The sequence below is a fragment of the Theropithecus gelada genome, chromosome 5 (assembly GCF_003255815.1).
Source record: "Theropithecus gelada isolate Dixy chromosome 5, Tgel_1.0, whole genome shotgun sequence".
NCBI lineage: Eukaryota > Metazoa > Chordata > Mammalia > Primates > Cercopithecidae > Theropithecus > Theropithecus gelada.
Genome location: NC_037672.1, coordinates 166,507,011 through 166,528,495, shown reverse-complemented (window position 1 = coordinate 166,528,495; position 21,485 = coordinate 166,507,011). Strand labels below are relative to the sequence as shown.

General features: G+C 36.3%; 1 protein-coding gene across 6 annotated transcripts in view; it reads right to left on the bottom strand.

The window, feature by feature from the left end:
• The window catches only part of CLCN3 (chloride voltage-gated channel 3), a 101,329-nt gene that overhangs the window by 31,579 nt on the left and 48,265 nt on the right, over positions 1-21,485 (bottom strand). For all 6 annotated transcript variants that reach the window (XM_025384764.1, XM_025384767.1, XM_025384761.1 and 3 more), the window contains 5 exons: positions 12,075-12,232; positions 5,973-6,072; positions 4,511-4,698; positions 3,096-3,218; positions 1,420-1,626 (listed from right to left, as the gene is read on the bottom strand). In XM_025384764.1, the coding sequence (XP_025240549.1) occupies positions 1,420-1,626; positions 3,096-3,218; positions 4,511-4,698; positions 5,973-6,072; positions 12,075-12,232 (776 nt within the window). The remainder of the gene's footprint in view (positions 1-1,419; positions 1,627-3,095; positions 3,219-4,510; positions 4,699-5,972; positions 6,073-12,074; positions 12,233-21,485) is intronic.

The window sequence follows — 21,485 nt, the reverse complement described above, 5'->3', positions numbered from 1 at the left end:
AAGGAATCAATAATGCTAGCTATTTTTGTTGTATAGTAAAGTACTGGAACCACAATTATTCAGAGATGAAATTATGACTATCTGAAGAATCCCACTTTTGGGATATCTATGGCCAATGCAAGGACAATATTTTAACGTGAACGTTAAAATGTACTAGAATTATTTCAACTGAAGATCAAACAGTTTGATAAAATATTCTACTTTTTTGTACATTAAAAAAAAACCCAAGAGGATGAAAAAAAACCCAACAAGATGAAACCCAACATTAAAAAAAAACCCAACAAGATGAAAAGGTTCTGCCAGTATTTGAGAGGTTTTTAAAAAAATCATATCTTAAAAATCCAAAGATCTCTGTACCATCTGGGGCTGTAGATTTAGATTTGGAAAATAGGAAGGGACTGGGGTCCCAAAGTCTAGAGCTAATATAAAGGACTCAGGAAAATACTCAGAGCGATCTAGAAACATCAGAGGAAATACATAATATATATAAGGTTTCAAGGTCTTGTAGAAGATCTCAGGCTGGCCTAAAGAAACGGTAAAGGAAATTGCCTTAAACAATCAAATGAAAAGGATTTCTTGCAATCTTTTTAATGTGAATTTCTGATTTAAACTTCAGGAGCTTCTAAAGGCCCTCAGAACTTCCCCACGGCGCTGGATGGCATTTTTCATATCACACATCACTGACACTGGCACCAGATGCTGCCTCCAGGAGGAAAACACAGCTATTAAGGTTTCCCAACCTCTTAATGTTGAAAGTAAGAGTAAAAAACAAAGCTAAGCTTAGAAAACATTTCCGAAGAGGAAAGATGTAAGGTAAAGTGAAAACAGGAAGATCTTCATGAAATGCAACTGAAACCCAGCGGACACCAGCTGTCTATCTATAAAGTTTCTCTAAAATGTAAGACTAACTGAGCAGCACTGGGAATGGATTCCAGAAAGATATTATAGAGTATTCAGGAAAAACAAAAGAAGCACACATTAATCTCAACATTTTTTATCTGAATACAGAATTTATTATTTTTACACTAAGAAATTCTTTACTTAGGCTGGGCGCGGTGGCTCAAGCCTGTAATCTCAGCACTTTGGGAGGCCGAGACAGGCGGATCACGAGGTCAGGAGATGGAGACCATCCTGGCTAACACGGTGAAACCCCATCTCTACTAAAAAATACAAAAAACTAGCCGGGCGAGGTGGCGGGCGCCTGTAGTCCCAGCTACTGGGGAGGCTGAGGCAGGAGAATGGCGGGAACCCGGGAGGCGGAGCTTGCAGTGAGCTGAGATCCGGCCACTGCACTCCAGCCTGGGCGACAGAGCGAGACTCCATCTCAAAAAAAAAAAAAAAAAAGAAAGAAATTCTTTACTTAAATAAACACTATACAATATGCATTTTTCAGTCAAATTAACTACAAAAGACACTTACCTCCCTTTTTTTAGCTTCGTTTGTGCTATACTTTGGAAAGAGGTAGGAAAAGATATTTCCGCAGCAACAGGCAACATGTACCAGGGGACCTTCTTTTCCTAAACTCAAACCTGATGCCACAGCCAGGACTAATGTGATGGTTTTAATCATTAAAGTCCATTTTCCCAAGTAACCTCTGATGATGAATCCACTTAAAATAGTTTTAATCTACAAGGCAAAGATTAAGGCAGCTTAATGTCCTTTAAGAAACATAAGAATATAACAAATCCAAGTTATTTTCTTGTTTTATGCACAAAAATGACCTTGCAAATTTTAGCAGCCTACAGAAAAATTTACAGTTAATTTTTAAAAAACTTTACCTATTATGCTACATATAATAAATTGATATTATAATCTAATTCTCTACCCAAGAAAGGAGAGAGGGTAACTCCATCTCAGGAACAAAATCAAAATATCAGGCCATGTTAAAATGAATACAGACCTTAATTATAAGGATTATAATTACATAAGCAAAAAAAAGGGCAAATTTGAATATTTCTGTTGTAAAAATAAGCCTAATATTTTAAATATATTTTGGACATTATGTTAGAAATAATAATATTATGTTTTCTCTAAGTACTATAATTATGTGGAATAGTTTTTTATATATCAAGAAGGATGAATGACAACTGTTATGTACTGCCTCATATTGCTTTTTATGAAACATATCCTTAATACAACCTTAAAGATCACTACAATTCCATTTTAAAAAGAAATGTATTAGGAAAAAGTTGGTAACTTATTTAACTACAGAAAAATAAAAGAGAAAAGAAACAAGTTCAAAACAAGTTCAGTCAATCCTCTGTATAACTCTATTCTATTGTGATGAAAAATAAAACCCAAAAGTTTATATTATTGACCCACTGTGATTAACCACTTTCTCAAAGTATAAAATGGCCAAATTCAAGAATAACTAACATCTAATCAAAAGGTAATTATAAAAAGAGAATGAATGAATCAAAATCAGGGTCATAGCCAGGTGCGGTGGCTCACACCTGTAATTCCAGCACTTTGGGAGGCTGAGGCAGGTGATCACTTGAGGTCAGGAGTTTGAGACCAGCCTGGCCAACATGGTGAAACCCCATCTCTATTAAAAAAAAAAAAAATTGAAAAATTAGCTGGCCGTGGTGACACGTGCCTGCAATCACAGCTACTCAGGAGGCTAAGACACAAGAATTGCTTGAGCCTGGGACACAGAGGTTGCGATGAGCTGAGATAGCGCCACTGCACTCCCATCTGCGTGACAGAGCAAAACTCACTCTCAAAAAAAAAAAAAAAAAAAAAAAATCAGGGTCATAATAGCAAAATAACAACTAATCCATCAAAGAATGTTAGGTCACAAGACAGTTCTTCCAGGCTCTTGATGTTAAACTAAATCTTCTGAAAATTTGCCTAGTCATGTGTTAAATTAGTGGTGAGAGAAAAAAAAAAACAACCTCCATAGTAAATGATCAAATGACTATAGGGAACAGTAATTTTCAAATTTTTCAATTTTAAAACTTATACTTTAAAAAAATTTTTTCATACCATGAACAAACTATCCCCTCCCTCCAGAAAAGCCAACTTCTATTATCACTAAGGGCAAAAAGTTAAGCACCATAATAATGTTTAATGACACTAAATATTACTTGGCTTACCTCTGGAATTCCAGAGCCACAGGCATATGGAGCAAATACCTTTACCAGGGAAACTGCAAGAAAGGCAAAACTCAAGGCCCAGAAGATGTACATTATATAGTTCATGATGTAAGAACCAGGACCCTAAAAAGAAAATAGTTCAAGAGTATGAATTTAATTTACATTGCACCTCTAATGCAAATGCTTGTCAAGAAACTTCAGTAAATGGCCAGGCATGGTGGCTCACGCCTGTAATCCCAGCACTGGGAGGTTGAGGCGGGTGGATAACCTGAGGTCAGGAGTTCGAGACTAACCTGGCCAACATGGTGAAACCCCGTCGCTACTAAACATACAAAAATTAACCAGGCATGGTGGCGCGCGCCTGTAATACCAGCTACCCGGGAGGCTGAGGCAGAAGAATCGCTTAACCTCCAGAAACAGAGGTTGCAGTGAGCCGATATCATGCCACTGCACTCCAGCCTGGGCAACAGAGTGAGACTCCACCTCCACCACCAAAAAAAAAGAAAAGAAAAGAAGCTTCAGTAAAATGTGAAAAAGTCTCCTGGTTTATTTCCACAATAATGAAAACTTTACATGAACAAAATATTTAAGTAGAATCCAAAAATTAATGCCTATATATACAAGGAGTCGTAAGCCCATTTAATCTTTTTCCTAATCCCTAAAGTCTTGGGACCAAGACATCTCAGCTATACTCAATCTCTGCCTACAAACCACTTTTTGGAAACAATGGTGAAAACAAATTGTAACAGCACTCAGATTTCATTCTGCTGCAACTTTCCAGAAGATCATTAAACTCAATTCAATTAAGCCAGGTGAGAAACAGCATACTACTCATGTTAGCGCAAATATATACACTTTAGCTCTCAAGTTCAGCTAAAACAAAATTTAAAAAATATATCCATGTCATCATGTAAAAAATATACATATAATATCCTAAGTTCTAAAATGTTCTTTGTAGATCTTAGTAAATTAATCAAGTAAATGCTATAATGCCACAAATAAAAATCTGTTGTCTTCAATGTATCTGTGTAAAAGGTTGATTTTACTAAATTATTTGATAATCATACTTTCATAATTCAAACTTCCCAATCTTAGTAATACATTAGTTTTAATAACTTGACTTCTTAGTAACTTTACACAGATCTTACTGCAATAACTATCACTTCTTTTCTACTACAGCTCAAATATATTTGCATCACAATCCAGAGGATTTGTTATACGACTATGTAGTTAACTAATACAAAAGCTTCTTGAAACAATACTGCACTTAATTCTTTCTTGCTGCAGTGTGTTGAGGGTGGATCCATTTAATGTGTATGCAATCATCTAATATGTGATTAATTCTATAGTTAAATGAACTGGAAACATTTTGCTATATCAATTATTAATTCACCTTGAGACAAAGCAAGACTTACCTCTGCTTGACCTATGATTAATTCTGCCCATGTTTTCCACTGTGGACATTTATCCCTCTCTTCAAATGTTGTTTCATTAGATCCCCAACAGCACTGTTCGTGGTTGTACCACAATGCACTAAGGCAAATGCCCTCCTTTAGGTCAGTCATCCAATCGGCAGCAATGTCTATTAATCCGGCCAACGCCCCTGTAAAAATATGTTGGGGATGGTAAAAAAAAAAAAGTCAATTGTTTTGGGAGTCGAGAACAATCTAGTTAAAAGGCAAGTGGAAAGCAGGAGACTTCTAAATAAAGGGTCATTTACGAACTACATATAAATTTAAGATCTTCAAATTTTAGTCATAAACATATTTTAAAACTGTAAACAGTTTTTTTACAATAAAATTGCTATTTTTGTTTGGAATTTTAAAAAGTTACATCATTCAAATTAATTGTGATTGGAAAAACAGTGTTTAAAAGATACTAAAATATCTTCAAAAGGCAGGAGGTTCACAAATCTAATTTTCAATCGATAATTAACAGACTTATGAATGATGTCAATCTCATTAAAATTTCATGTCTATTAGAAACAATTACTGAAACTCATAGAAGTAATATTTATATTTCTCTTAAATTACAGAAAACCGTATATCAAGATTATTTTACAGTGAGAATATAAAAAATACACAAATTTAAAGTCAAATCTGGGTCCTTCTTATATAAAAAGATCAGTGGGTTACATACACAGAGGCCATAAAATTATTATGTATGCCAATTAGAATTATCAGTATTCTCTACAAGAATTTTAATTTTTGTGGTCTTCTGAACATAATCTTCCATCATGGAAGCTGAAAGTGATTATAACAGTGCTTAATAGTTGTTTTCAGGTCCTTAACAGCTCTTTCTTAAAATCTCACACACTGGAACTTTGTGGCCATGCTGCATAGCAGGATGAAGGGGATAGGTCTTGAGCTAGAACGCTTTAATTCAAATCCTGGTTTAGCCATTTACTAAGCTGTATGACCTCAGTCAGACTAAGTTACTTTTCTTCTGCTTCAGTCTCCTCATCTGTAAAATGGTGATAATGACAGTGGTGGCACCATAGGATTGCGGTGAGGTTTAAATACATATAAAGTTTTTAGAACAGTGTACGACACATAGGAAACAATAAATATTAGCTATTTATTATGATGTTAACATCAAAAGATACTTTGTTGATCATCTGATCCAAAACACTTATTTTACAGATATAGAAACTGAGTCTAGAAAGATCAACCAAACTGGATAAACACGTAAAGTGACAGAGCCAAGACTAGACATGGAAGCCTCCTGCCTCGTAGTCTTATATTTAAGATTTTTTGAAGAAGAGAAACAAATGCTTTTTAAAATCCAATGGTACCTGAGAAAAAATTGAGGGAAGGAGGGAAGAACAATTTATACTTCTGTTAACTAAAAAAGGATTTCTTGAAAAATTTTCTTTACCTGATGCCAATCCTGTTAGTGTTACTACTAGCCATCCTGACCACGCATCATACAAACTTTTTGTCATTTCCCATGCTGATTCTTTCTTTTTGCTGTTGATCTGAAATTAGAAATGTTTATGCTTCATTTTTCCAACTACGAATAGAAGCCACAATTCTAGAATCTAGCAATTTTTCTCATTTACCATATATAGAACAGTAATTTCTGAACTAGTCTGGGGCAAAATCACTACATTATAGACAGTTGTTATACCTGTAAACCAGACTACATGTATTTACCCAAGATCTGCTTTTATTTTTTATTTAAAAAGTTTTTTTCTTTTAATAAAAGAGGCAGGGCCTCGTTATGTTGGCTAGGATGGTCTTGAACTTCTGAGCTCAAATGATCCACCTGTCTCAGGCTCCCAAAGTGCTGGGATTACAGGTGTGAGCCACCGTGCCCAGCCAAGATCTGCATTTTAATAAGAACCTTGAGATTTGAATGCAAGGGGTCCACAAACTATATAAAATCTGACCCAGATTGTTTTAAATTGAATCAAATTTGAACTTCAGTTGGTACACATAACTAACTTTTACATATGTCTTCTATAAGACAATATGGTTTGAATTATCATTCTCTGGTCCTAGCAGTTAAGTAGATTACAATGTTCTTTAAAAGACAGGATCTGTGTATAATAATACCATGTCCATAAATACAATGTATTATAGAATAATCATGTGGACAAAGGGACTCCCTAAAACTTAGAGGCCTTTTAATATGCAGGTTTGGAGAGCTCCAATTCCACTGGTAGAATCCAGAGGCTCTTTCTTTACTGTGTAAGGCAAAAGTGTCCTCTACTGAATATAGTGTAGGAAGTTAGGAGATTAACAAGAGTAATAGATTTGATCCAGAACTCACTATACTAAAACACAAGAAGGTAAGTCTCACCTCTCTTACTAAGAATGTACTTCTAAACCTAAATTCCTTACTAGTCAACACCTCTCTTCTGTTCTACTAGGGCTGTTGCTTTAAAATGCCGTATCACCGAATGGGCGCGGTGGCTCATGCTTGCAATCCCAACACTTCGGGAGGCCGAGGCGGGTGGATCACGAGGTCAGGAGTTCGAGACCAGTCTGGCCAACACAGCGAAACCCCATCTCTACTAAAAATACAAAAATTAGCCGGGCGTGGTGGTGGGTGTCTGTAATCCCAGTTACTTGGGAAGCTGAGGCAGGAGAATCACTTGAACCTGGGAGGTGGAGGTGGCAGTGAGCTGAAAGCGTGCCATTGCACTCCAGCCTGGGTGACAAGAGCTAAACTCCATCTCAAAAAAAAGCCATATTTTCAGCCCAGGACTTCAGTGCTCAACTGTTCTGAAGGAGGGCTGGAATTCAATGACCCAGTCTATTTCAAGCATCGGGTCTATTTGAAGTCACAATGCCCCACTAAAATGACACAGTAAGTTCTAAGTTGAACAAGGCAATTTTATCCCTTCTACCCTATAAGCAACCAAACACAGATATTAACCATTCTTTAGAATTAGAAATAGGTTATTTCTTTCAAAAATAATCACTAAACTCCATGTTGCTTTTCCTCAATAAAAATAAATAATGTGTAAGAAAACATGATAATATTAAGCTGTTTTCAGACTGAGTCACCACTGTTTTCTTTATATAACTGCTTGCACAGCACCACAGTCAGTCACTTAAATAGTTGCTTGATGGAGTGTATCAAGTAAAAAAGATATATGTACAGAGAATTCAATCATCACCATTCCTAAAATCTGGAAATCATTTAAATGTTCATCAATACAGCATCAGATAAATAAATTGCAGTATACCTATGTAATGAAAAATTCTGCAGCAATTAAAAAAGAATGAGATACATGTAGTGTTATACAGGAAAAAAGCAAGATGGCTAAAAGTATGCTAAAAGACAGGAATATAAATATTCATGCTTATATTTTTAAAAATCAGAAGATAAACCATAAAGGTAAAAATGTAAATTATTATAAGGGGAAGAAGACAATAGGTTGGGTGGGACAGAGACAGAAACTAGACTTCTTTGAACATACCTGCTTTGTACATTTAACTTTGGAACCATGGAAATACTTCATATATGTATAATAAAACAAAACTAAATCTAAAAAGCAAACCTTAAAAATTGAAATAAAGTTAAATGAATCGAAGGTGCATCTAACTGGTAACACAATGCCACAGAAGAAACTATTCCAAGGGACTTTACAACAAAGTAATTTGTAGATGCAACTGTGGTGGAATAAATAAAGGATAGGCCAGACGCAGTGGCTCATGCCTGTAATCTCTGCACTTTGGAAAGCAAAGGCAGGACAACGGTTTGAGGCCAGAAGTTTCAGACCAGCCTGGGTAACATAGGAGGACCCAGTCTCTTAAATTAAAAAAGAAAAAAAAAAAGAAAAAAAAAAAAAAAAAAAGGCCAGGCACGGTGGCTCACGCCTGTAATCCCAGCACTTTGGGAGGCCGAGGCGGGTGGATCACGAGGTCAGGAGATTGAGACCATCCTGGCTGACACAGTGAAACCCCGTCTCTACTAAAAACACAAAAAATTAGCCGGGCGTGCCGGCAGGCGCCTGTAGCCCCAGCTACTCGGGAGACTGAGGCAGGAGAAGAATGGTGTGACCCCGGGAGGCGGAGCTTGCAGTGAGCCGAGATCGCGCCACTGCGTTCCAGCCTGGGAGACAGCGAGACTCTGTCTCAAAAAAAAAAAAAAAAAAAAAAAATTAGCCAGGCATGGTGGTGTGCACCTGCAGTCCCAGCTACCCGGGAGGCTGGAGGCAGATTGCCTAAAATATTTCAGTAGGCATATTGTTGGAGATGGTGTTGGTACTGTTATTCTGACAATGTTGTATGTGTGTATTATGGGGTAAATGAAATGACTATGTTTGTGATGTTCAGATTTTTGGCACAACTTAAAGGAAAAGCAGATTTAAGAACTAGAGGTTTAGCCCCATAGTCATGAATTCAAATTAGAAGAGTCATATACACTTAGGAGGCTAGAAACAATAGCCAACCCAGAAGCAACAAGTATCACCTAATGCCCAGATTGTACCTATATTATATTTTCCTTCAATGGAATCAGAGAGCTCCTTGGTGAAATGGCTGATTCCAGGTTTGCTGCAGGAAATGTCTATGATGAATCAGGATTAGGATTAGGATTATCTAAGGACATGACAAAGGACACAGATAGCAAACTAAATAAGCTCCCACTAATCTAAAATGGAATAACATGAACATCAATAAGAATAATAACAGTGATGATTAAAACACAAATATGCTTAAAACCATGAGTTCATGAAGACACAGAAACAAACAACAACCAAACAAGCAAAAAATACCATTGGTCAACTTTGAGGATGCTAAGGAACCTAGTATTTCAAGGTATCTCCCTTTCCTGTACCATCTTTACTTCAGGGAATCCAAATGGTTGATGTGGGGTAAACTCTCTATAGAAATATGCAAGCTAATAAAAAAGGAACAACAATTAAACTGCAACCATTTTGCAAAATACTGAAATAGTAATATTTGAAATTACAGAATGTCAATTTGCTTGGAAATCATCTGGGGTAGGAAGGCTACAAGTATAACAAAAAAGTTCACAGAAAAAAAGAATTAGATTGGGTATATGGCCTGACATAGAAAGACTTTAAAATTTAATGTAGGCTGGGAGCAGTGGCTCCCACCTGTAATCCCAACATTTTGGGAGGCCGAGACAGGTGGATCACTTGACGCCAGGACTTTGAGACCAGCCTGGCCAACATGGCGAAACCCCATCTCTACTAAAACTACAAAAATTAGCCAGCGTGGTAGCGCACACCTGTAATCCCAGCGACTTGGGAGGCTGAAGCATGAGAATTGCTTGAGCCTGGAGGGCGGAGGTTGCAGAGAGTCGAGATCGCACCACTGCACTTCAGTCTAGGCAACACAGCAAGACTCTGCTCAAAATAATGATAATAATTTTTAAGAACAATAGTAAGTATATAAATGTGTGGAATTTTCCAGCTTTAAAAAACTTCATTTATACAATAAGCATGGATCAAAATATTGAAAAATATTTGATTGGTCTAGGAAGAGAGGTGATTGATAAAATTAGCTAGGACACATACTGGCTGCTTCATATATTGCTATACCATTTGCAATGTTTTCAAGGACTGTACACTAACCATCTACACACTCAGAGAAAAAAGTGGTTTTTGCTTGTTTTGGAGGGTGACAGAGTCTTGCTCTATCACCCAGGTTGGAGGGCAGTGGTGCAATCATAATTCACTGTAACTTACAACTCCCAGGCTCAAGGGATCCTCCCACCTCAGCTTTCCGAGTAGTTAGGACTACAGGCGCAAGACACTACACCCAGCTAATTTTTGCTTTGTTGTGTAGAGATAGAGTCTCCATACATGTCCAGGCTGGTCTCAAACTCCTGAGATCCAGCGATCCTCTGCCTCAACCTTCCAAAGCACTGGGATTATAGGCATGAGCCACTATGACCAGACTGTTTTGGTTTCCTTTGATCTCAGTTTTCTCTAAAATTTTATGAACATAGTGTCACAGATACTATGTTATATACTATGTTATTATTTTTTATTTTTAAAAATTCTCAGTTTTAGTGTCTAATATGGTAAATATCTATTGACAAAAACCACGTAAACGAAGGCTCCTTGGGGCTCTTCAATATTTTTTAAGAATTTAAAGGGGATCTGAGACCAAAACATTTAAGAATCATTAGATTAAAGCACTGATTTCATGTATTATATTTTATTTTTAGATATGCCCTAAAGGTAAATATCATTTGATGAATCTCAGAAGCTGTTACCTATCATAAACAATATAATTTGAATTTCAGGTTTCATACACATATACATTAATATGGAAGCTTATAATTTGTGTAAATAGTCATTTTTACTGACAAGTAAATTTCCAACACCAAAATTATATAGGGCCTTTTGAGATTTGGAATTTTATTTTTCAAAAAGATTTTCTACTCTGGGAGGCTGAGGTCAGCCAATCACTTGAGGCCAGGAGTTTGAGACTAGCCTGGCCAAATGGAGAAATTTCATCTCTACTAAAAATACAAAAATTAGCTTGGCATGATGGCACACACCTGTAATTCCAGCTACTCAGGAGGCTGAGTACAAGAATTGCTTGAACCTGGGAGGCAGAGGCTGCAGTGAGTAAGACTGCACCATTGCAATCCAGCCTGGGCAACATAACGGGCAATAGTCTCAAAAAAAAAGAAAAAAAAATTTTTTTTTCTTTAAAAACGTATTTTGTATAAAAACTAGCCAGGCATGGTGGCACATGTTTGTAGTCCCAGCTACTCAGGAGGCTGAGGCAGGAGAATCGCTTGAATCCAGGAGGAAGAGGTTACAGTGAGCCAAGATCACACCACTACACTCCAGCCTGGGCAGAAGAGTGAGACTCCGTCTCAAAAATAAATAAATAAATACAAAATAAAAAATGTATTTTGGATTACATTATCAATGTAAGTCATGACCATGAACAAAAAGGATCCATAAATTGTACTTTTATATGTTAAAGCCATTTTTTAAAAAAACAGTAAAACATTACAACATTCAATAAGCTTTATTTGGGATCCAAGTTGAGAAATATCTCAGAATCAAATACTGGGAAAGGAGGTAAAAGAAAACAGCAAAATCCCACAAAACTATCTGCCCCTAGTAGATTTCTTCTTTTTTCATAGGTAAGAGTTACGCAGTGAGTTTCCTTTTTTGCCTTAGCTGGTGGGTTGCTCAAAGGCAAAAATCATGCTGATCTCCATATTTTGAACTTGGCTTGTTCTTCCCCCCAACTCCTGTGCTGTATTTTTCCCTTTCCTTCTTATTTTGTCTTCTTATTGTATTTCTTTGTTTTTTAGCTACCTGAAATCCTTTCTGGAAAGATACAGGGTATAAGTAAACTAAAAAAATTAAACATAGAAAAAGAAAAAAACAGGTACCACATATGAAATGTAGACATTTACTTATATTAAATGTAAACATATTTTGGCAGCCTGAGATCACTGGCAGAAATACATTATTAAAAGATCTAATTATGCACTATATTTTTAAAAATTTTTACTAAAAACACTTACCCGTCTATGCCTTTCTCTGTCTTTACATTTTTCTCGCACCCAATCAATAGTATGGAAATCATCGTATGTACCAACACCTGGAATTGGTTCATCCAAAAGATCCAGTAAATGTGTAGAACTGTTAATGCTGCCTCCATTTGTCATTGTATAATGAGTTCCTACACAAGAAAAAAGGAAAGATGAGTATGTTTTAGAAGACACAATCGTGAGCTAAGTGACCTTCTTAGAAGTTCATTATCAAGTCATGCAGAAATAATATCACTTGAAATCATTTCAATTAGAGAAAAATGTTAAGAAAATTATCCAAAACTTGGAAATAAGGCCAAAATATTATGGCATGTCCTTTTAAAGCTACATCTGAGTGTCAACAATTAGCCTGCATAATAGTCACCTGATGCTCTGGAGAATTTTGAAGACTATTCTGATTAGGGAATAGACTCTGTAAAATTAGAAAATGACTTGTAAAAGATAAATTGAAAATAGTAATTTTTATCTGGTAAAATGCAAATGAATTCTGTCCTTAGAGTGGTGGTTTTTGTTTTTGCCCTATAAGAATTTGCTTTCTTTCACTGATGATATACACTTCATCTCACACATCCTCCTCTCAATCAGCCTTGTCATCAGGCAGGTTCCCTCATTAGAGTCAAATAAATCTGACACATGTTCATCATATATCTTATATGAGTATCACAGACTTGAGAAATGTATCAGGAAGGACATTAAAAGATAGCTCAAGAAAAAGAAATACAAGTGGCTTTTAAATATGAAAATAAGCTCAATCTAACACATAAAAAGAAACACAAATCAAATCCACAATATCATTTCCCTCTATCAGATTAGTAAAGATGAAGTGTGTGAATGCACTAAGTCAGCAAAGCTTTGGAGAAAGAAGTCCTATCACAAAATTAGTAGTTTAAGTATGAAATGGAATAATCCCTTTGGGAAGGTGAAAGCTAACAAAATTTAATATACACAGACGCTCTTCAATCTAGCAAGTTCACTTCTAGGTTTTTTTTTCTTGCAGCTACACTTGCATAAATCCTTGAATAAACCCATAAATTATGCACAATGTGGGCAGAACATCTTACTATGTGCTACAGAAAGAAAACAAAAACATATTAATGCCAAAGTGCTTATAATCTAAAACGGGTTGGCAAAGAGCCAGAGAGTAAATATTTTAGGCTTTGGATGCCACACAGTTGCAACAACTCAATTCTGCCATAGTAGCACAAAAGAAATCATAGACAATATGTTCATGAATGAGTCTGAATGTGTTCCAATAAAACTTTATTTACAAAACAGGTGAAGGACAGGATTTGGCACATGGCTCATAGTTGCCAATCCCTGATCCAAAGTCTGTACGGCAGACTTTACAACTGAAGACTTCTATTAAGAATTTTTTTATATAAATAGCACTTTACAGTGTAGCAGATACAAAGATAATTAAAAAAAAAAAAAACTACCCCTGACTTCCAGATGCAATATATTTTTATAATGTAACAAATTACATTTCAAAATAAGTTCAAATACTGAAGTTCCAAAGTTGCAATATTCTTTGACTACAATTCTAGTCATGTTACTTATATTTAATTTGTTAAAAAGAAAGAAATCTTGGGACTGTAGCACCTGGAACTAGGTGGATTAATCTAAGAAAACTTCCTAAAAAATATGAATTTTAAATTATAATTTGAAATAAATTAGGCTATGGTTTCACAATGAGAATTATAGTTATACATTCCATGTTAGATACACTTAACACCTACTTCTGAAGGAAGAAACATATATGAGTATAGTCTGTAAAAGACAATTTATATTACTGTTAGAAAAAGAGTTTGGGCCAGGTGCAGAGGCTCACACCTGTAATTCCAGCATTTTGGGAGGCTGAGACGGGTGGATTGTTTGAGCTCAGGAATTTGAGACCAGCTTGGGCAACATGGCAAAACCTCATCTCTACTAAAAATACAAAAAAAAAAAAAGAAAAAAAAAAAGCTGGGCACGGTGATATGTGCCTGCAGTCCCAGCTACTCAGTAGGCTAAGTTGGGAGAATTGCTCGAGCCCACGTTGGTTGTCGCGCCACTGCATTTCAGCTGGGCCACAGAGCAGGACGCTGTCTCAAAAAAAAAAAGAAAAGAAAAGAAAAAGAATTTAGAGTGTAAAAAACAGGCTGGGTAAGAAATATGATAATCCAAGTGAAAATTATTAGACTTGACAGTGGAAGTAAAGAGATACAAGCATTTTGGGAAGCAATTTGGAAATACCTAGCAAAATATAAGGGTTCTACTTCTAGGAATTAATTCTACAAGTGCGCAAAGGCTTAAATGTTTAATTGAACCATTATTTGTAATACTGAAAAATTCAAACCAATGGAAATGTCTCATCTATTGGTAATGAATGAAATCATGTAATTTATATATAATGCAGCAGTTAAAAAGAATAAGGTTGATCAATATATACTGGTATAAAAAACTGGCTACAATATATGGCAGCTTTTAAAAAGGACGAGGTGTAGATCAGCATTTTTAATATGCAAATTACTGTGTAAAATTTATACAGTAATACACAGAATACAGAGAAAACAGTTTGACCAAACATGAGACAACATATTAATAAAGGTTATCTCTGGGGATTAGAACTGTCAAAAGCAGAAAGTGAACTTTCATTTTCTACTTTGTACTTACAGGTATACATATATGTATAAGCACACACAGTATTTTCATAGAACCATGGAGACAGCTATGAAAATAGAGAAATTCTAATGAATCCAATCATCAATTAAGTAAATAGAGCAATGAATTGTTACCAAAAGGCCCAGATTCTAGTCCTGGACAGCTGAGTAACTTTAGACAAGTCACCTTTAAGTATTAAGTATCTATCAGCATCCTTGACAACTATATGATATATGCTACAGTTTATAATAAAGATACATAAACAAAGAAACATTTAAAATTTTTTCAAAGCACTATGAACTCTGAAAACCTCATACATAATTTCAAATAGGTGATTTTAGCATAAGTGATTATAAATTATATCCTCAAATTATTTAGTAACGCAGATTTTAATGCCAAAAATTACCCAGAGTTTATTATTGAAAATGTAACTAATTATTTGATATAGAATATAAGAAGTGGCACTCTATACTAATGTTTAAAAAAACACTGTAAAAATAAAACACAAGATATGTTTATTTTATTATAGGACTTTTAAGGAATGGAGCAAAATTACCAGACTACTCTTGCCATCTTTCTGGTTTAAACAAACTCATTCTCCTGTGTTTACAGATAAATAAACAATTATAGATGTTAAAGCCAGAATCTGAACTTTTCGTAATCACTATAAACATTCTCAGACTAGAGCAAGAGATCATTTGAAATCAGTTTGGGGGTGGGATAAGGGAGGAATGCACAAAGAACCACGATGCCAATACTATTAACTAATGTTATTACCGCTGAGATGTAAGACAAATAAACTATAGAGTAGGTTTTTTTGATAATTCTAAGAGGCAGTAAGAACAGACATGAATATAGGAGGGGGTAATATTTTAAACAATGTAATAGTACTAATAAATGTTTGTTTGCTTCTACCAGGTCCAACAGGGTTCTCGCTTATCTCCCTATATATTACTTTAAATGCCTGGATTGGAAGCCCGGAGTGGTGGCCCACGCCTGTAATCCCAGCACTTTGGTAGGCTAAGAAGGACGGATAGATTGAGTTCAGGAGTTGGAGACCAGCCTGGGCAACATGGTAAAACACCATCTCTACAAAAACTAGCTGGGCATGGTGGTGTGCACCTGTAATCCCAGCTACTCAGGAGGCTGAACTGCGAGGACTGCTGGAGCCTGGGAAGTAGAGGCTGAAGTGAGCTGTGATTGCACCAACGCACTCCAGCCTGGGCGACAGAATAAAACTCTGTCTCAAAAAAAAAAAAAAGTGTACCTTGGAAAGGTGTAAAACTCCTAAAAGGAGAGTGGCGCACTGATTTGAGTGTTTTAGCAGAAGTACTCCAAAAAATATATATAATAATAATTGATACCATTCTTGGCCAAAGGTTTAAAGGCCCAATCCCTGCATCATGATGCCCATGTTCATTTACATACAACACATACTCAAAAGCTTAAACTTAAAGCTTTAATAAAGCTCTTCCCTGCCCCCTCATCCTAATTTGATGTAGTGACTTCCACTTTGTAAAAGCTACCTGAAAGGCCGCACATTTTCTTGAGAAAAAGCAATTGGAGAATAAATATATAAGGAACACTTATAATATCTTGACATATGTGAGAATCTCTGACTGCTTTCCACATAATATTAAAACTGATCATTTAGAAAATGCATTTGCAGGGAAGAATCAAAAGCCACTTATGGCTTTCTGGTAAGATGCACAGTACTTCTGTGGTATTCTGACCAAAAATGCATAAAATGAATCTAACAAGGAAAAACCAGATACACCCAAACTAAGGGAAATTCTGCAAAATATATGGATTGTACTCTGCAAAAATGTCAAGATTATGAAAGATAAAGAACTGAGGAACTGTTCTAGATTAAAACAACTAAATGTAACATGTGCACCAGGATTAGCTCCTAGACCAGGAAAAAAACCTTTTTTCTTTTGTACTAAAGGACACAGTGGGGCAACTGGCATACTGGAAAATGGTCTGCAGATCATGTCATACTATGGTATCAGCGTAAATGTTCTGATTTTGAAAAGTGTAGAAGTGTACGGTAGCTATACAGAAGAAAATGCCCTTTCTTGAGGGAATACACACTGAAGTATTTAGGAATAAAAGCATGTTACATCTGCATTTTACTCTTTACATGGCTCAGAAAAAAACATATAGTGCATACATGCCCTGTATCTATATAAAATGCTACTTATTACATATAATGACATATACAGTACTTGGAGAATAGAGACATAATGAACAAATGTGGTGAAATATTAACATTTCAGGAACTGGGGTGACAGGTATATGGGATTCTTTGCACTATTTTTAAACTTCTGTAAGTCTGAAGTCACTTTAAGAAAAAGCCTACCATGAAATATTTTGCAAACGTCGTTTTCCCTCCTACATTGCCCTTCTCTGGGTAGAGCTGAAGAAACATGGACTACTGATCTTATTCTCTTTGTGCAAAAAACAAAAAGTGAAATTTCTAGACCACTTAACATGTATCGATAATACATCGCTAGCCCCACTTAAAGAATTTCCAGGCTATTTGCAGCATGAAGATAATAAGCAAACAAAATATACATTTCTCCAATAGACTTATGAATGACGAAGTGGAAAAGTACAGACTGCTGTTATCACTTTTATGAGGTATAAAAAGGTACAGTAGTGCAATACACATTTACATCAGACATGTGTCTTGCTTTCAGTGACTTTCAAATAATTACTCTGTGGAAACTACTCTTAACATCTTAATTTACAGAACGATTCAGCAATTCAAAATCTCTGAAACAGAAAATTTTCAAACATCCAAACATTTACTTTAGTATGTGACATTTCAAATATTTCTCTTATAAAAAATTTCTCTTATAAATTTTATAATTTGTTCTGTCAAACAGGGAAACCTGAATAGTATAAAGAAGGAGAGGAAAAGGAAAATTTCTATCCTAAACTGGGGAGAAGTCACTGTATTTCTGATGTGAAAAAGAAATTTTAAAGGTATTATGTTTTCTAACAATAACAATGGCTTTAAAATAATCCTATTGCACTGTTTCTTTGCATATAATTCTCTGAAACCTAGATTTGTGTAAGATATAATTTACAGCCGGGCGCAGTGGCTCACGCTTGTAATCCCAGCACTTTGGGAGGCTGAGGTGGGTGGATCACAAGGTCAGGAGTTCAAGATCAGCCTGGCCAAGATGGTGAAACCCCGTCTCCACTACAAATACAAAAATGAGCTGGGCGTGGTGGAATGCGCCTGTAATTCCAGCTATTCAGGAGGCTGAGGCAGGAGAATCGCTTCAATCTGGGAGATGAAGGTTGCAGTTAGCCGAGATTGCACCACTGCATTCTAGCCTGGGCAACAGAGCAAGACTCTGTCTCAAAAACAAAACAAAACAAAACAAAACAAAACCAAAAAGATATAACTTATACAGGCTAAAATAAGTACAAAAAATTATGTATGTTAAAAATGTTTTTAAAGCAACAGTATATCCAATTTTACCTCTCAATTTCATCTTACACATGAATAAAGGATGTATCTTTTAGGTACTGTCACAGCATAAAGTTCTCTTCTACATAAAGTACACCTCCTTCTTTTTTCCTAAAATAATATTTCAAAGGCTGGGCATGGTGGCTCACACCTGTAATCCCAGCACTTTGGGAGCCTGAGGCAGGCGGCTCACTTGAGGCCAGGAGTTTGAGACTAATCTGGCTAACATGGTGAAACCACGACTCCATTAAAAATACAAAAATTAGCTGGGTGTGGTGGTGCACGTCTGTAGACCCAGCTCCTCAGAAGGCCGAGGTGGGAAGACCGCTGGAGCCTTGAAGGCAGATGCTGCAGTGAGCCAAGATCACACCATTGCACTCCAGCCTGGGCAACAGAGTGAAACCCTGCCTCAAAAAAAAAAAAAATATATATATATACACACACACACACATAAAAAAATATAAATACATATACACATACATATAAAAATATATATACAGCCTCAAAAATATATATATACACACACATAAAAATATATATAAATATATATACACACACATAAAAATATATACACACACATATATATAAAATTAGGAAAGTTAATTAGGAAAAATATGGCTTTTGTAAAACTGGTATCTGGAGGAAACTCTAGAAGACAAAGAGGTCCTTAGGATGAAATAAAGGTAGTAGTGAGACTGCAGCTTCCTTGATTATGCCTTTCTTTCTCTCCTCAGTAAAAGCTCTTCTTACAGTTAGATTTTATTTTATTTTATTTTATTTATATATATTTTTTGAGTTGGAGTCTCGCTCTGTCGCCCAGGCTGGAGTGCAGTGGCGCGATCTCGGCTCACTGCAAGTTCCGCGTCCTGGGTTCACGCCATTCTCCTGCCTCAGCCTCCTGAGTAGCTGGGACTACAGGCGCCCACCATCACGCCCGGCTAATTTTTTTAAATTTTTACTAGAGATGGGGTTTCACCGTGTTAGCCAGGATGGTCTTAATCTCCTGACCTCGTGATCTGCCTGCCTCGGCCTCCCAAAGTGCTGGGATTACAGGTGTGAGCCACTGTGCCGGGCCACAGTTAGATGTCACTAACCTAAAATGACAGGATTTGCCTTGGACCTCCCATTTCTCAAAGCATATGCAGTTCTCACTTACCTGTGAAGACCGTAGTGGAGCTGTAGTGGAATACCTCTAGGAAAGACTAAGCAAGTTTCCTTATTCCATGCTATTTTCTTGACCCCTCCACACACCTTCCCCGTACCAATTCAGTCAGAGACATCCATTGCCATAGGAAAAGAAATACACAGCAGAGCATGGAGAACATGATTCAATATTATGGTATCCCAGTTTCAAATGTAGGCTTCTGAAACCCAAAGAGGAGAAAAATTCTTTTTTTTTTTTTAAATTTAAGTTCTGGGATACATGTTCAGAATGTGCAGGTCTGTTACACAGGTACACATGTGCCATGGTGGTTTGCTGCATTTACCAACCCATCACCTAGGTTTTAAACCCCGAATGCATTAGGTATTGTCCTAATGCTCTCTCTCCCCTTGTCCCCTACCCCCCGACAGGCCTCCCTGTGTGATGTTCCCCTCCCAGTGAGAACATGCAGTGCTTGGTTTTCTATTTCTGTGTTAGTTTGCTGAGAACAATGGCTTCCAGCTTTATCCATGTCCCTACAAAGGACATGATCTCATTCTTTTTTATGGCTGCATAGTATTCCACAGTATATATGTGCCACATTTTCTTTATCCAGTCTACCATTGATCGACATTTGGGTTGGTTTGAAATCTTTGCTATTATAAATAGTGCTATAATAAACATATGTGTGCATGTGTCTATAGCAGAATGATTTATAATCCTTTGGGTATATACTCAGTAATGGGACTGCTGGGTCAAATGGCATTTCTGGTCCTAGATCCTTGAGGAATTGCCACACTGTCTTCCACAATGGTTGAAATAATTTACACTCCCACCAACAATGTGAAAGCGTTCCTATTTCTCCACAGCCTTACCCACATCTATTGTTTTTTGACTTTTTATAATAATCACCATTCCGACTTGCGTGAGATGATATCTCATTGTGGTTTTGATTTTCATTTCTCTAATGATCAGTGATGATGAATACAACTTACAAGGGATGTGAAGGACCTCTTCAAGGAGAACTACAAACCACTGCCCAAGGAAATAAGAAAGGACACAAACAAATGGAAAAACATTCCATGCTCATGGATAGGAAGAATCAATATCATGAAAATGGCCATACTGCCCAAAGTAATTTACAGATTCAATGCTATTTCCATCAAGCTACCATTGACTTTCTTTGCAAAATTAGAAAAACCTACTTTAAATTTCATATGGAACCAAAAAAGAGCCTGCATAACCAATAGAATCCTAAGCAAAATTAACAAAGCTGGAGGCATCATGCTACCTGACTTCAAACTATACTACAAGGCTACAGTAACCAAAACAGCACAGTACTGGTACCAAAACACATATATAGACCAACGGAACAGAACAAAGACCTCAGAAATAACACCACACATCTACTATCCTCTGATCTTCAACAAACTTGACAAAAACAAGCAATGGGAAAGGAATCCCTATTTAATAAACGGTGCTGGGAAAACTGGCTAGCCATATGCAGAAAATTGGAACTGGACCCCTCCCTTACACCTTATAGAAAAATTAACTCAAGATGGATTTAAGGCTTAAATGTAAAACCCAAAAGCATGAAAACCTAGGCAATACCATTCAGGACATAGGCTTGGCAAAGACTTCATGACTAAAACACCAAAAGCAATGGTGACAAAAGCCAAAATTGACAAATGGGATCTAATTAAACTAAAGAGCTTCTGCATAGCAAAAGAAACTATCATCAGAGTGAACAGGCAACCTACAGAATGGGAGAAAATTTTTGCAATCTATCCATCTGACAAAGGTCTAATATCCAGAATCTACAAGGAACTTAAACAAATGTACAAGAAAGAAATCAAACAACCCCATCAAAATGTGGGCAAAGTATATGAACAGACACTTCTCAAAAGGAGACATTTATGCGGCCAAAAAACATACAAAAAGACTAATTCTTAATAGTCAAAACTTTTGAATTCAAAAGATGGGTCTCTGGGTTTCAAAAAGCTTTAAGTAAACAGGCTTAGGGTTTCTGCAATAAGCCAGATGAAGAACCAACTTTACCTAACTACATGAGGATTGCTGGGGAGGAGAAAAAAGGGAATCAAGTAAACAAGAGAGTTAG